The sequence below is a fragment of the Thalassophryne amazonica genome, chromosome 3 (genome assembly GCF_902500255.1).
Source record: "Thalassophryne amazonica chromosome 3, fThaAma1.1, whole genome shotgun sequence".
Lineage (NCBI taxonomy): Eukaryota > Metazoa > Chordata > Actinopteri > Batrachoidiformes > Batrachoididae > Thalassophryne > Thalassophryne amazonica.
The window spans coordinates 90,089,819-90,103,703 of record NC_047105.1 but is presented as its reverse complement, the minus strand read 5'-3'; the positions used below and the strand labels follow the sequence as shown (position 1 = coordinate 90,103,703).

At 42.7% G+C, this 13,885-nt stretch overlaps 1 protein-coding gene across 2 annotated transcripts in view; it reads left to right on the top strand.

The window, feature by feature from the left end:
• Window positions 1–4,931, top strand: part of LOC117507239 (paxillin-like) — a 167,200-nt gene extending 162,269 nt beyond the window's left edge. The window contains exon 13 of one of the 2 annotated variants that reach the window (XM_034167063.1): window positions 2,391–4,931. In XM_034167063.1, the coding sequence (XP_034022954.1) occupies window positions 2,391–2,657 (267 nt within the window). In that variant the 3' untranslated portion in view covers window positions 2,658–4,931. The remainder of the gene's footprint in view (window positions 1–2,390) is intronic. The other variant, XM_034167064.1, reaches the window with a different exon arrangement.
• The last annotated feature ends 8,954 nt before the right edge of the window (window positions 4,932–13,885 follow it).

Below are 13,885 nucleotides of genomic sequence, written 5' to 3'. Positions count from 1 at the left end.
AAATTCACAGAGAAACTCACAGTAACGACCAGGAGGACTATAGATAATAACAAATAAAACTGTTTTTTGGGACTTCCAATTTGGATGGACAAGACTAAGAGTCAAGCTTTCAAATGAATTAAAGCTCTGTCTGGGTTTGGATTAATTAATAAGCTGGAATGGAAGATTGTTGCTAATCCTCCGCCTCGACCCGTGCTACGAGCGTTCTGGTAGTTAGTGTGACTCGGGGGTGTTGACTCATTTAAACTAACATATTCATCCTGCTGTAACCAGGTTTCTGTAAGGCAGAATAAATCAATATGTTGATCAATTATTATATCATTTACTAACAGGGACTTAGAAGAGAGAGACCTAATGTTTAATAGACCACATTTAACTGTTTTAGTCTGTGGTGCAGTTGAAGGTGCTATATTATTTTTTCTTTTTGAATTTTTATGCTTAAATAGATTTTTGCTGGTTATTGGTGGTCTGGGAGCAGGCACCGTCTCTACGGGGATGGGGTAATGAGGGGATGGCAGGGGGAGAGAAGCTGCAGAGAGGTGTGTAAGACTACAACTCTGCTTCCTGGTCCCAACCCTGGATAGTCACGGTTTGGAGGATTTAAGATGGATGCCGTCTCTCCTAACAAGACCAGGTTTTCCCCAGAAGCTTTGCCAATTATCTATGAAGCCCACCTCATTTTTTGGACACCACTCAGACAGCCAGCAATTCAGGGAGAACATGCGGCTAAACATGTCACTCCTGGTCCAATTGGGGAGGGGCCCAGAGAAAACTACAGAGTCTGACATTGCTTTTGCAAAGTTACACACCGATTCAATGTTAATTTTAGTGACCTCCGATTGGCGTAACCGGGTGTCATTACTGCCGACGTGAATTACAATCTTACCAAATTTACGCTTAGCCTTAGCCAGCAGTTTCAAATTTCCTTCAATGTGGCCTGCTCTGGCCCCCGGAAGACAATTGACTATGGTTGCTGGTGTCGCTAACTTCACATTTCTCAAAACAGAGTCGCCAATAACTAGAGTTTGATCCTCGGCGGGTGTGTCGCGAGTGGGGAAAAACGTTAGAAATGTGAACGGGTTGGCGGTGTACACGGGGCTTCTGTTTAGGGCTACGCTTCATCCTCACAGTCACCCAGTCAGCCTGCTTTCCCGGCTGCTCGGGATCTGCTGGAAGGGAACTAACAGCGGCTAAGCTACCTTGGTCCGCACCGACTACAGGGGCCTGGCTAGCTGTAGAATTTTCCACGGTGCGGAGCCGAGTCTCCAATTCGCCCAGCCTGGCCTCCAAAGCTACGAATAAGCTACACTTATTACAAGTACCATTACTGCTAAAGGAGGCCAAGGAATAACTAAACATTTCACACCCAGAGCAGAAAAGTGCGGGGAGAGACAGGAGAGAAGCCGCCATGCTAAACCGGCTAAGAGCTAGTAGCTGCGCTAAGCTAGCGGATTCCTAAAAACACACAAAGTGAATAATGTGTAAATAATTTAGAGGTGATTCAGCAGAGGGAGTGCTTTAGTTAAGGCACGTGAAGATTACACTGTGAAACAAATCGTTATCTAGATCAATCTAACTGCGCAGATTAAACAGCTAACAGATACCGCAAAACACCGCTGTGCTCCGGAACAGGAAGTGATACAGTACCGCAGTGAGAGCCAACCACCAGTAGAGGCAAGCAAGAAGCCAGTTGTGGTGCAGTATAGGCCTTTCACAAGCATACCTATCTACATTACTTTTGCCAATGGGTAAATTTTTATTTTACCAAATAAAGCAGAAAAACACTCTGTTCTCATTACATAGTTTGTCCAGCAGAGGGGGCTCTGACAACATTGTTTACAGCCAGTATTGGTAGAGAAGCTTGAATCTTCGACTGGACTGGGTTGAAGATTGAAGGTTGAAGGTCGAAGATTCAAGCTTCTCTACTATGGAAACCACCTGGACAACTGAGAGCCTACACAGAAATACAGCCAGTATTGTATCTTCCTTGAAAAAAAATCCATATTGTAAGGCTCCAGTTGTGTGACCCAGCTGACCTTTGCACCTTGTGCACCCGCATTTATGTCCTTAACGAACATTAATTAAACATCCATGGATATGTTCAATGTAAATCTGTAAAAATCTTTGATTCATTCAGCAGATTTTTCATCCAGATTCTAACTTTGAAAGAGCAGATTTGAAAATTAAAATAGTCCATGTTAACCTCTTACAAAAATAAGACTGTTTATTAAAGGGGTCATATATACTAAACCAGTGATATAATGCCTTCACCATCCAAAAAGTGTAAAACACCGTGGTATTAATTTTAGGTCATGCCGCCCACCCCAACTCCTTTTTTTGGTCTGTAGTGTTTCTTGAAGTACAATTTTACAAGCATGTGTAATTTCCAGGAGTGCTTCACACCTTTCATAAACGGCAGCTTCTTTGAGCATGACGGCCAGCCATACTGCGAATCACACTACCACGAGCGCCGCGGCTCCCTGTGCTCCGGCTGCCAGAAGCCAATCACAGGCCGCTGCATCACAGCCATGGGCAAGAAGTTCCACCCAGAGCACTTTGTGTGTGCCTTCTGCCTCAAACAGCTGAACAAGGGAACCTTCAAGGAGCAGAACGACAAGCCCTACTGCCACGGCTGCTTCGTGAAACTCTTCAGTTAGATGCCGCGAGCGTACGCATGGGTTCATGAGTCACAATGTGCATGCGGACACGTGTTTTCTCACCTGTCCGGTATGCATGTGTTTTATGACGTGAGACTGAGAGTCCCTATTGGTGATGGTTTCTCTGCCTTTCGACTTTTGACACTGAAGGGACTTTTCTGGCTGGACAACCTCTCAGGCTTGTCTTTTACACTTTCGCTTAAGATGATATTAACAAAGCCCAAAGAGATTTTTTTTTCTTCTCATGTGTAGCAAAGTAAAGTTGCTTTGATCCTTTGTGTGTGGGCAGTGTTAACTCCCAACCAAACTGCAGGTTAAGAACTTGCACCCTGTGACCAGCCGAGGTTTAAATAAGATTCTTGAGTGATTGCTGCTTTAATTGCATGGACTGTGGAAGCTCCGTTTAAGCTGTTTTGAAAAATGTTGAGTGTTAGATATTTAGTGCTTGTCTGATAATCAATAAAAATAGATGTATTTTTGTAGATTTGGATATTACTGAGGTGCCATCGAAAAGAACACCACCAACAAAAAAAAAACAAAACAAATCATGCATTCAGACACAGTGAATTTGTCACTTCTTTACAGTGCTATGTCAAACAGTTTGCACACATTTCTCAGTGAGACCATCTAAGGTGCATTTTACAGGCTAGTGTGGTCAAGATATTTTTAGTTCCTATTTTTCTACTATTTTCTTATGTGAATATGTCCAGAGGTGAATGCGCTCCATCAGTTACTGTATTGATATTGAAACATTACTCTGATTTCTCCAGCAGTACTTTCACAGCTGGTCATCACTTTTATACCACAGATCCTGCTTTCAAACAGGGAAGAAACAATACACACAGATCTCACTTACCCGTGCAGCACCTCGTTTCCTTTATTCCTACTACGTAGTGTCATTTGCATAAATATTCAATTAAACAAAAAACTGCAACTGATAACAGAAAGTAGGCCACTGAGAATAATATATGCACTAACATAAGAATTATTTCAGGTGGTTTGTTTGTTTTTCAAAACATGCCAAAACAATTCTCTTCAGCCCCGTTTGAAAGAGATTTTATACTGCTGTATCCACGCACATTCACAACACAGAACTAACTCAGAGAAATTCTGTTGAGAATGAGTTGTGGTGCATTTTACATTTTTCCATATTTTACTACTGTTGCAAAAGTATCACTGTATAAATAGAGTAGGATCATTTTCCCTCATGTCAGCTGAATCAGGATTTTATTTTAGCTATAAATGAAATAAAAGCCCTTTAACGTCATATGTTATATGCCAACATGTAAAGTAGACACATACTACACTGTGAAACCTAAGAAGTCAAACTCGAAAAGTTTGAGTAATCTGAGGCATCAATAATCATTTTAAGTGAAATATACTTAGTGATTAGTATGGAATGTGCTTAATGTTTGTGCCTCACATTGCCACATCAACTATACTATAGAAATACCGATTGGCAACCACCCAAGGAAATCACTGGTCCATCTGCTCATCTCCAAACTAAGCATGTATCTGCAGCAGCCAGGTGAAATGTGGGCGTCCCTTTGGGATCTTTCAATTACTGGGGCTGTCAACACTGAGGCACCTGCACAATGGCTCAGACCCAAAGAAATGCCCCACGTGGACAGATTGTTGAGTGATATTTCCTCATGTGATACTCCTTTCTCTTTGGAAGTGGGAGGAAGCCAGAAAACCTTAGGGAACCCACGTAAACACAGGGAGAACATGCAAACGCCACACAGAAAAGCCCCAGGTGGGACACAAACCCACAACCTTCTTACTGTGTGAGTATACCTCCTAACTTGGGAGGTATATTCACACAGTAAGAGTTCTTTATCAGGTGAGTTGTATTATAGGAGAAAAGGCAATGGAAGAAATCTTTTTTAGAGATGAGCACTGCTAACTGTGGCTTAGTGACAGGTTGAAGAAGAAGTTCTTATTTAACGTGGGTAAAAAAAAAAAAAAGTTAAGTGATTTAAGGTTGTGGGGGCAAGGGAGGTGGCCAAGTGAAGCGTCTGATGCAGATGGAAAAGCGCTATATGAATACAGTCTATTTATTTGCCATTTACACTACGGAAGGTTCCCAGTTCAAGGCCACCCCTGCCCATTATCCATGTAATATGGAGTTGTGTCAGGGAGACAGTCTGGTATAAAACTTGTGCCAAATCATCATGCAGATTCACCTCAGATCTGCTGTGGCGTGAATAACAAGGGAGAGGCCAAAGTTGAGGTTGTTAGTTTCTTTAAAAAAAAAAAAAAAAAAAAAAAAAATTGATAGTAGGGAAGCTTGAATCTTCAACTGGACTGGGTTGCTTGATGCGAGGACATTTCGCTTGAAATCGCAGAAGCTTCCTCAGCTAAAATTCTTGCTCTGGTAGTCTGACTTCTGTCTTGACCCTTGTAGAGAAGAACAAACAGAAGCCACAAAAGCTGAGTTTTAAACCTTACCAGACCCCTCCTAGTGAGAGGCAGACTGCTACTGGCTAGTGACTAAACAATTGTTTTAATTAGCACCTATTGTGCTCTAGTTAGCACCCTCCTAATGACAGGGTAGCTGTCCCTCCTAACAATGGGACTGACTGTTCTCCTGACGGCTCTCCTGACAAGTCGTCCTGAAACGTCCTCGCGTCAAGCAACCCAGTCCAGTCTAAGATTCAAGCTTCTCTACTATGGAAACCACCTGGACAACTGAGAGCCTTCAGAGAAAATAAAATTGAGTTCAACTTCTCAGGTTTTACAGTGTACTTTTCTTTATTGTGAAATTACATTAGCACTCGTCAGTAATTGCTGTTACAATCAGAATCTAAATTTATATATCTGTAATATGCTCAGCTTGATGACAGAACTGTGTTTTGTCACTGCTTTGATGAAATTATATATTTTTGAAGTGCAAAGAGCTGGCTCTACGGGCAGGTACACACAGTAGTTGAACCTGCTCTCTTTCTCACACACATTTGGATTCCAGTGACAACTGCCAGCATTTTGTCCTGCTGTCTGATCATATCTGTGCAATTCTCACACATGACAGCTGGGTGCTGGTATTAGCTGGTCAGGAATCAGAATATGACACTGAGTTGGTGTTGAGGCTTTGCGTTAAGACTTGTGGTATTCTTTATTTTCATAGTGGTTTCTTGAATGATTTTTTTTTTTTTTTTTTTTACTGTATTTTCAGTAGCTTCTGTGCCTCCTAATTTGAATCACTTTATGTGTAAAAAGTTAGCTTAATGTTCATATTACTTGTAAAGAACATTCACTTCCACCAAATGACACTGGAGGGTAGAGAGGCTATACCCCCCCGTTTGTGGACAAGATGTTTTAAAAGAGTGGATTAAGAGCAAATCATCATCTGGAGCTGGTCCTTGGCTCTTGTCTGAGAAAATGACCATCTCCATACAATTTGTGACATCACAGATATTTTGTGCTGACAGTTTGTTGAGGCTTGGTAAAGGTATGTACCCACAGTGCCCTCTCCTTCTGGTGCCAGATGTGTTCTTACAGTAAGGTCATATACACTGTAATGTTCTCAGTCTGTGACGTGTTAGGCTGAGCTCACCTGATGCAGTTTTTTTCCCTCATCACCCCACCTCCCCCAGCCACCACCAAAAACAAATCTGTAGTAGTGTACTGCAGCCCATTAGTTATCCAGTTAGTAGTCAGTATGTTAGCCAGTGGGCCTGTAGAGTTCATGTGCAAAGATGGCTGTTAATATTAAATAGTATTGTTTTTTGTATTTGCTCATGTGCTTCATGTTCTGTGTTTTGCCTCCTGTTTCCGGCTTGTGTCAATCGTGAAAGAAATCAGAGTCTTTTATTGTTAATGAGATTAAGTTACCTTTGGTTTGTAAGTGGAGACACGCTTGTGAACTTTAACCTAAACCATGAATCCACTCTGGTGTTTTGTATGGGTGGGCTTTTAGCCGCAATGTGGGTCCTAATTACTGACTGATTTTAAATATACTGCTGTGAATAAAATAACTTTTATTTCTAACAATGTTTCATCGATTTAAGTGATTTTTTTAAAATGCTCTTGTCGTACTTTAACTCATTTTCCATCCATCGAAATCTTTGGCACATATTGTTTGAACTTATGTAGCGCAACATTCAGCAGGTCCACACAAAAAATAATGCATATTCTCACAAGCTACCAAACAATTGCCTGAGATATTTTATATATATATAACTGAATAGCAATTTCTGTCCAATGGCTTTTTAATATTTCTCATTATATTATAAAAAAATTTAAAACAGGGGGTTGGGGGAGATTTTAAAGACTTGTATGCTGCATTCAGTCCCTAAGAAGGTTGGGAAGGCCAGACCAAAAAAAAAAAAAACCTTACTTCTGGAAAAAGTGCGTTCATGAGACAGTTCAGAGACAAACATGAATCAGCTCAGCTACGTATCTTTTGGGCAAAATGAAATAAAAGATGCTTCTGTTGATGTGTTGGTCCTGGAAACTTTAATTGTATACAGAATGTGAATATAATATTACATATAGCAGTACAATACTGTTAAACATTAATTTTTAAAGATGCATTTTCAACATGACTAACATTGTTGTCTCACTAGTCGCAAACACAGCTGCCACGTCAGCTCTGATAACTTGGGTCAATCAATTTCCTCCAGAGTTTCCAATGGAGCATTGAAGGCATTTTCCCACAAACTAGAGGTCAGAATCCGAGGGTTTTGAACACAGCTGTAAAACTGACATTTTTGAATGAAGTCACAGCACATTCTCTGCACACCGGGGGGGTAAAGATCGCTGCTTTACCATTTCTAATTAAAAAAAAGAAAGAAACCTTTATCATATATACAGTCTATAGGAAACAGATTGGTTGAGTATGGCACAAAAGTTCAACATAATGCCAGTTTAGGTACAAAAACTTTCACATTAAAAATTTTTCACCTTTGATTTGATGCTGATCCATTCATCAACATGCCTTTTTTTCTTATTTATTTATGCTTGAGTGAATTACAGTAATTTAGCTGAAAGGACAGACACAGGGACAAGCTAGGATGTCTCTGTGGGGGTGAGAGGTCGTGACCTGGACCCTGTAGTTGGTGAGAGCTTGCAGCTTGTTAATAATCTCAGGGAAGAACAGTCGTCCATCCAGAAACTCTAACAGTCTTAAATCCTTCAACCGGTGAAGCTGCAATAAATCCTCCTCCACTGCATGTTCATGGCGAAGTTTGAGACTTTTCAGCCTTGGGAAGACTTGCGGGATTTGACTCGTGTTAAATCCGATATACGAGGGCCATGGGTCTACATGGAGGTGGAGGAGGTGTGGAACCTGCACGGCCACTGCTGCCATCTCGTCTGATGTTATTCGTTCCACGCACAGTGTGAGCTTCGTGACTGTGACTGGAATGGAGTTTACATAGTCACGAACGGCTGGACCCTTGACGATGACCAGGGTCGACAGGTGACGGAGGTCATTCAGCCACATTTCAGGTGGCACCCATCATGCATCACTGTTCTACGTATCTGATGTTTGTAGAAAACAGCAAGACTCCTGAGGCCGGGCATCAGCCTCATTGCATCTATTGGTAATGATGGATCCACATAGTCAACCAGTTCCAAACTAGACAGGGCTGAAGGACCATTTCTTCCACACATCCTTCCGGAGGAGCTGAAGACAGTGAAAACCAGGACCGGCATTAAAAGACCACGACAGGTGCGTCAGCTTAGGCAGATGTGCAATAATGGAGGTCAAACATCTGCACAGGCTCTGCATAGCCTCCCTTCAGAGGGCAGACCAAGATGTAAGATTCCTGTCAGGCTGACACGGCAGAGATGACGCCATCTAGAGGGGGAGTGGAGAATTTCACGTCACACAAGCTGAGGTGAGTCAGCTGCTCGGGTTGAGACAACCTCAAACCGTCCACGGTGAGAGATCCACGGCCTCTAACGGCCAGCCGTTTCAGACGCGTGAAGCTGTGCAAGTGAAGGAGGCTTTCCTCAGAGGCGCGCTCCAACACCAGCGTGCCGAGAGCGGAAGTGACGTAGCCAGCTGCTTCCAGTTCCTTCTGTCTGGAGCTGCTGACCACCGCCTGACTGACCCTCTTGCGGCGCAGACTGAGCCACAACCCGCTGCTGTAAGGACCGCCCCGGAATGACAGGTACACCGGCCAGTCTGCCCACAGAGAACTGTGGTCGACAAGTTTTTTGAAATACTTGCAGCAGCCGCGGACGCTGAACCTGTCTGCGGCTGACAGATACCCAAACACGTGGATCCACACCTCTGTCGGGAGCGCTGCAGGCGGCCGTGACATCCTTCACAATCTGCCGGCCGAGTCAACACTTAAAATGCTGCCAAACAAGCTTACAAGCCAGTGAAAACAAATGCAAGTTCGAACCAACTTAAGTTCTAAGTGACGCAGTCGCTATGGCGCTTCTGTACCAGAAATCGAAATTGTGTATTATCGCCACCTACTGATAGGGGGGTCTAACTGCTTGGATCAAAAAATAAAAAAAACCCAAAACTAAAGTCATTTCAAATGGCAACTTTCTGGCTTTAAGAAACACTATAAGAAATCAGGAAAAAAAAAAAATTGTGGCAGTCAGTAACGGTTACTTTTTTAGATCAAGCAGAGGGAAAAAAAATATGGACTCACTCAATTCTGAGGAAAAAATTATGGAATCATGAAAAACAAAAGAACGCTCCAACACATCACTAGTATTTTGTTGCACCACCTCTGGCTTTTATAACAGCTTGCAGTCTCTGAGGCATGGACTTAATGAGTGACAAACAGTACTCTTCATCAATCTGGCTCCAACTTTCTCTGATTGCTGTTGCCAGATCAGCTTTGCAGGTTGGAGCTTTGTCATGGACCATTTTCTTCAACTTCCACCAAAGATTTTCAATTGGATTAAGATCCAGACTATTTGCAGGCCATGACATTGACCCTATGTGTCTTTTTGCAAAGAATGTTTTCACAGTTTTTGCTCTATGGCAAGATGCATTATCATCTTGAAAAATGATTTCATCATCCCCAAACATCCTTTCAATTGATGGGATAATAAAAGTATCCAAAATATCAATGTAAACTTGTGCATTTATTGATGATGTAATGACAGCCATCTCCCCAGTGCCTTTACCTGACATGCAGCCCCATATCATCAATGACTGTGGAAATTTACATGTTCTCTTCAGGCAGTCATCTTTATAAATCTCATTGGAACGGCACCAAACAAAAGTTCCAGCATCATCACCTTGCCCAATGCAGATTCGAGATTCATCACTGAATATGACTTTCATCCAGTCATCCACAGTCCACGATTGCTTTTCCTTAGCCCATTGTAACCTTGTTTTTTCTGTTTAGGTGTTAATGATGGCTTTCATTTAGCTTTTCTGTATGTAAATCCATTTCCTTAGGCGGTTTCTTACAGTTCGGTCACAGACGTTGACTCCAGTTTCCTCCCATTCGTTCCTCATTTGTTTTGTGTGCATTTTCGATTTTTGAGACATATTGCTTTAAGTTTTCTGTCTTGATGCTTTGATGTCTTCCTTGGTCTACCAGTATGTTTGCCTTTAACAACCTTCCCATGTTGTTGTATTTGTTCCAGAGTTTAGACACAGCTGACTGTGAACAACCAACATCTTTTGCAATATTGTGTGATGATTTACCCTCTTTTAAGAGTTTGATAATCCTCTCCTTTGTTTCAATTGACATCTCTCGTGTGGAGCCATGATTCATGTCAGTCCACTTGGTGCAACAGCTCTCCAAGGTGTGATCACTCCTTTTTAGATGCAGACTAACGAGCAGATCTGATTTGATGCAGGTGTTAGTTTTGGGGATGAAAATTTACAGGGTGATTCCATAATTTATTCCTCAGAATTGAGTGAGTCCATATTTTTTTCCCTCTGCTTGGTCTAAAAAAGTAACCGTTACTGACTGCCATAATTTTTTTTCCTGATTTCTTATAGTGTTTCTTAAAGCCAGAAAGTTGCCATTTGAAATAACTTTAGTTTTGTGTCATGTCTGTGATCTGCTTTTTTTCTACAAAATTAAACAACTGAATGAACATCCTCCGAGGCCGGTGATTCCATAATTATTGCCAGGGGTTGTATAATCCTATGTGCTTCTTATTTTACCCGTTTAGTTTTTTCTGATGTAAAACGCTTTGAGCTACACAGGATCCAATGTCGATTTTTAAATTTCTACATTTTTCCCTTCATATGCACAAAATCGGAAGAGACCACCTACTTTATGTCACTGCCTGTTTCACTGTGTGTCACTGCGCACATGACAAATAAAAGTCCTTTTCACAGTCTGGGAATGCGCATGCGTGACAAGGATGGTTCAAGGGTCCAGAGGTGTAAAAACGTAAACAGACGCTCAGTCGGTCAGTGAAACAACTGTCTAAATCATAGTAAACATAATTTTACAGATGCTTATAAGAAGGAGTGAAAATGCAACTGTTCTTCTTCTTCTTTGTCTTTCGGCTGTTCCTGTTAGGGGTCGCCACAGCAGATCAATCGTTTCCATCTCACCCTGTCCTCTGTATCTTCCTCTGTCACACCAACCACCTGCATGTCCTCCCTCAGCACATCCATGAACCTCCTCTTTGGCCTCCCTCTTCTCCTCCTGCCTGGTGGCTCCATCCTCAGCATCCTTCTCCCTATATACCCTGGGTCCCTCCTCTGCACATGTCCAAACCATCTCAATCTTGCCTCTCTGACTTTGTCTCCAAATCGTCCCACCTGAGCTGTCCCTCTGATATGTTCATTCCTAATCTTGTCCATTCTTGTCACTCCCAAAGAGAATCTCAACATCTTCAGCTCTGCCACCTCCAGCTCTGCCTCCTGTCTCTTTGTTAGTGCCACTCTAAACCATACAACATAGCTGGTCTCACTACTGTTTTGTAAACTTTCCCCTTCACTCTTGCTGATATTCTTCGGTCACAAATCACTCCTGCCACCTTTCTCCACCCACTCCACCCTGCCTGCACTCTCTTCTTCACCTCTCTACCACACTCTCCATTACTTTGAACAGTTTGACCCCAAATATTTAAACTCATCTACTTTCACCACTTCTACTCCTTGTAACTGCACTATTCCACTGGGCTCCCTCCCGTTCACACACATGTACCCAGTCTTGCTTCTACTGACTTTCATTCCCCTTCTCTCCAAGCATATCTCACTTCTCCAGACTAGAGTCAACTTGCTCTCTACTCTCACTACAGATCACAATGTCATCTGCAAACATCATAGTCCATGGGAACTCCTGTCTGATCTCATCTGTCAACCTGTCCATCACCACTGCAAACAAGAAAGGACTCAGAGCTGATCCTTGGTGTAATCCCACCTCCACCTTGAATGAGTCTGTCATTCCGACTGCGCATCTCACCGCTGTCACACTATTCTTGTACATGTCCTGCACTACCCTAACATACTTCTCTGCCACTCCAGACTTCCTCATACAATGCCACAACTCTTCTCTTGGCACCCTATCATAAGCTTTTTTCTAAGTCCACAAACACACAATGTAACTCTTTCTGTCCTTCTCTGTACTTTTCCATCAGTATTCTCAGAGCAAACGTTGCATCTGTAGTGCTCTTTCTTGGCATGAAACCATATTGCTGCTCACAGATCTTCACCTGTTTTCTAAGCTTAGCTTCTACTACTCTTTCCCATAACTTCATGCTGTGGCTGATCAGCTTTATGCCTCTGTAGTTACTGCAGCTCTGCACATCACCCTTGTTCTTGAAAATAGGAACCAGCACACTTCGTCTCCACTCCTCAGGCATCCTCTCACTTTCCAAGATTTTATTAAACAATCTGGTTAGAAACTCTACTGCCATCTCTCCTAGACATTTCCAGGCCTCCACTGGAATGTCATCTGGACCAACTGCCTTTCTACTCTTCATCCTCTTCATAGCAGCCCTCACTTCTTCCTTGCTAATCTCTTTTACTTCCTGATTTACTCTCACCACATCATCCAGCCTTTTCTCTCGCTCATTTTCTTTATTCTTCAAAATATTCCGTCCACCTTCTCAGCACACACTCCTCACTTGTCAGCACATTACCATGTGCATCTTTTACCACCCTAACCTGCTGCACATCCTTTCCAGCTCTGTCCCTTTGTCTGGCCAATCGGTACAAGTCCTTTTCTCCTTCCTTACTATTCAACTTCTTGTACAGCTCGCAATATGCCTTTTCCTTTGCTTTTGCCACTTCTCTTCTCGCCTTACACCGCATCTCCTTGTACTCCTGTCTATTTTTTTCATCTCTCCGACTATCCCAAAACTTTTTCGCCAACCTCTTTCTCCTTATGCTTTCCTGGACCTCTTCATTCCACCACCAAGTCTCCTTGTCTTCCTTCCACTGTCCAGATGTCATACCCAGTACTGCCCTAGCTGTCTCCCTCACCACATCTGCAGTACTTTTCCAGTTGTCCAAAATTGCTTCCCCTCCAACTAGTGCTTCTCTCACCTGCTCGCTAAATTTCACACAACAGTCTTCCTCCTTCAGCTTCCACCATCTGATCCTTTGTTGAGCTCTCACTCTCTTCTTCTTCTTTACCTCTAAAGTCATCCTACAAACAACCATGCTATGCTGTCTAGTGACACTCTCTCCTGCTACCACCTTACAGTCTGTGATTTCTTTTAGCTTGCATCTCCTATAAAGAATGTAGTCCACCTGTGTGCACCTTCCTCCACTCTTATATGTTACCCTGTGCTCCTCCCTTTTCTTAAAGTAGGTATTCACCACAGCCATTTCCATCCTTTTTGCAAAATCAACTACCATCTGTCCTTCCCCATTCCTATCCTTGATACCATATCTACCCATTACTTCCTCATCACCTCTGTTCCCTTCACCAACATGCCCATTGAAGTCTGCTCCTATCACCACTCTTTCATGCTTGGGCACACTCTCCACCACCTCATCTAACACACTCCAGAAATCTTCTTTCTCCTTCATCTCACAACCTACCTGTGGGGCATATGCACTGATGATATTCATCATCACCCCTTCAATTTCCAACTTCACACTCATCACCCTGTCAGACACTCGCTTAACCTCCAACACACTTTTAACATACTCTTCCTTTAAAATGACCCCAACACCATTTCTCTTCCTGTCCTCACCATGGTACAACAACTTGTACCCACCGCCGATGCTCCTGCTCTTACTTCCCTTCCACTTGGTCTCTTGCACACACAATATGTCTGCCTTTCTCCTCTCCATCATATCAGCCAGCTCTCTCCCTTTACCAGTCATACTA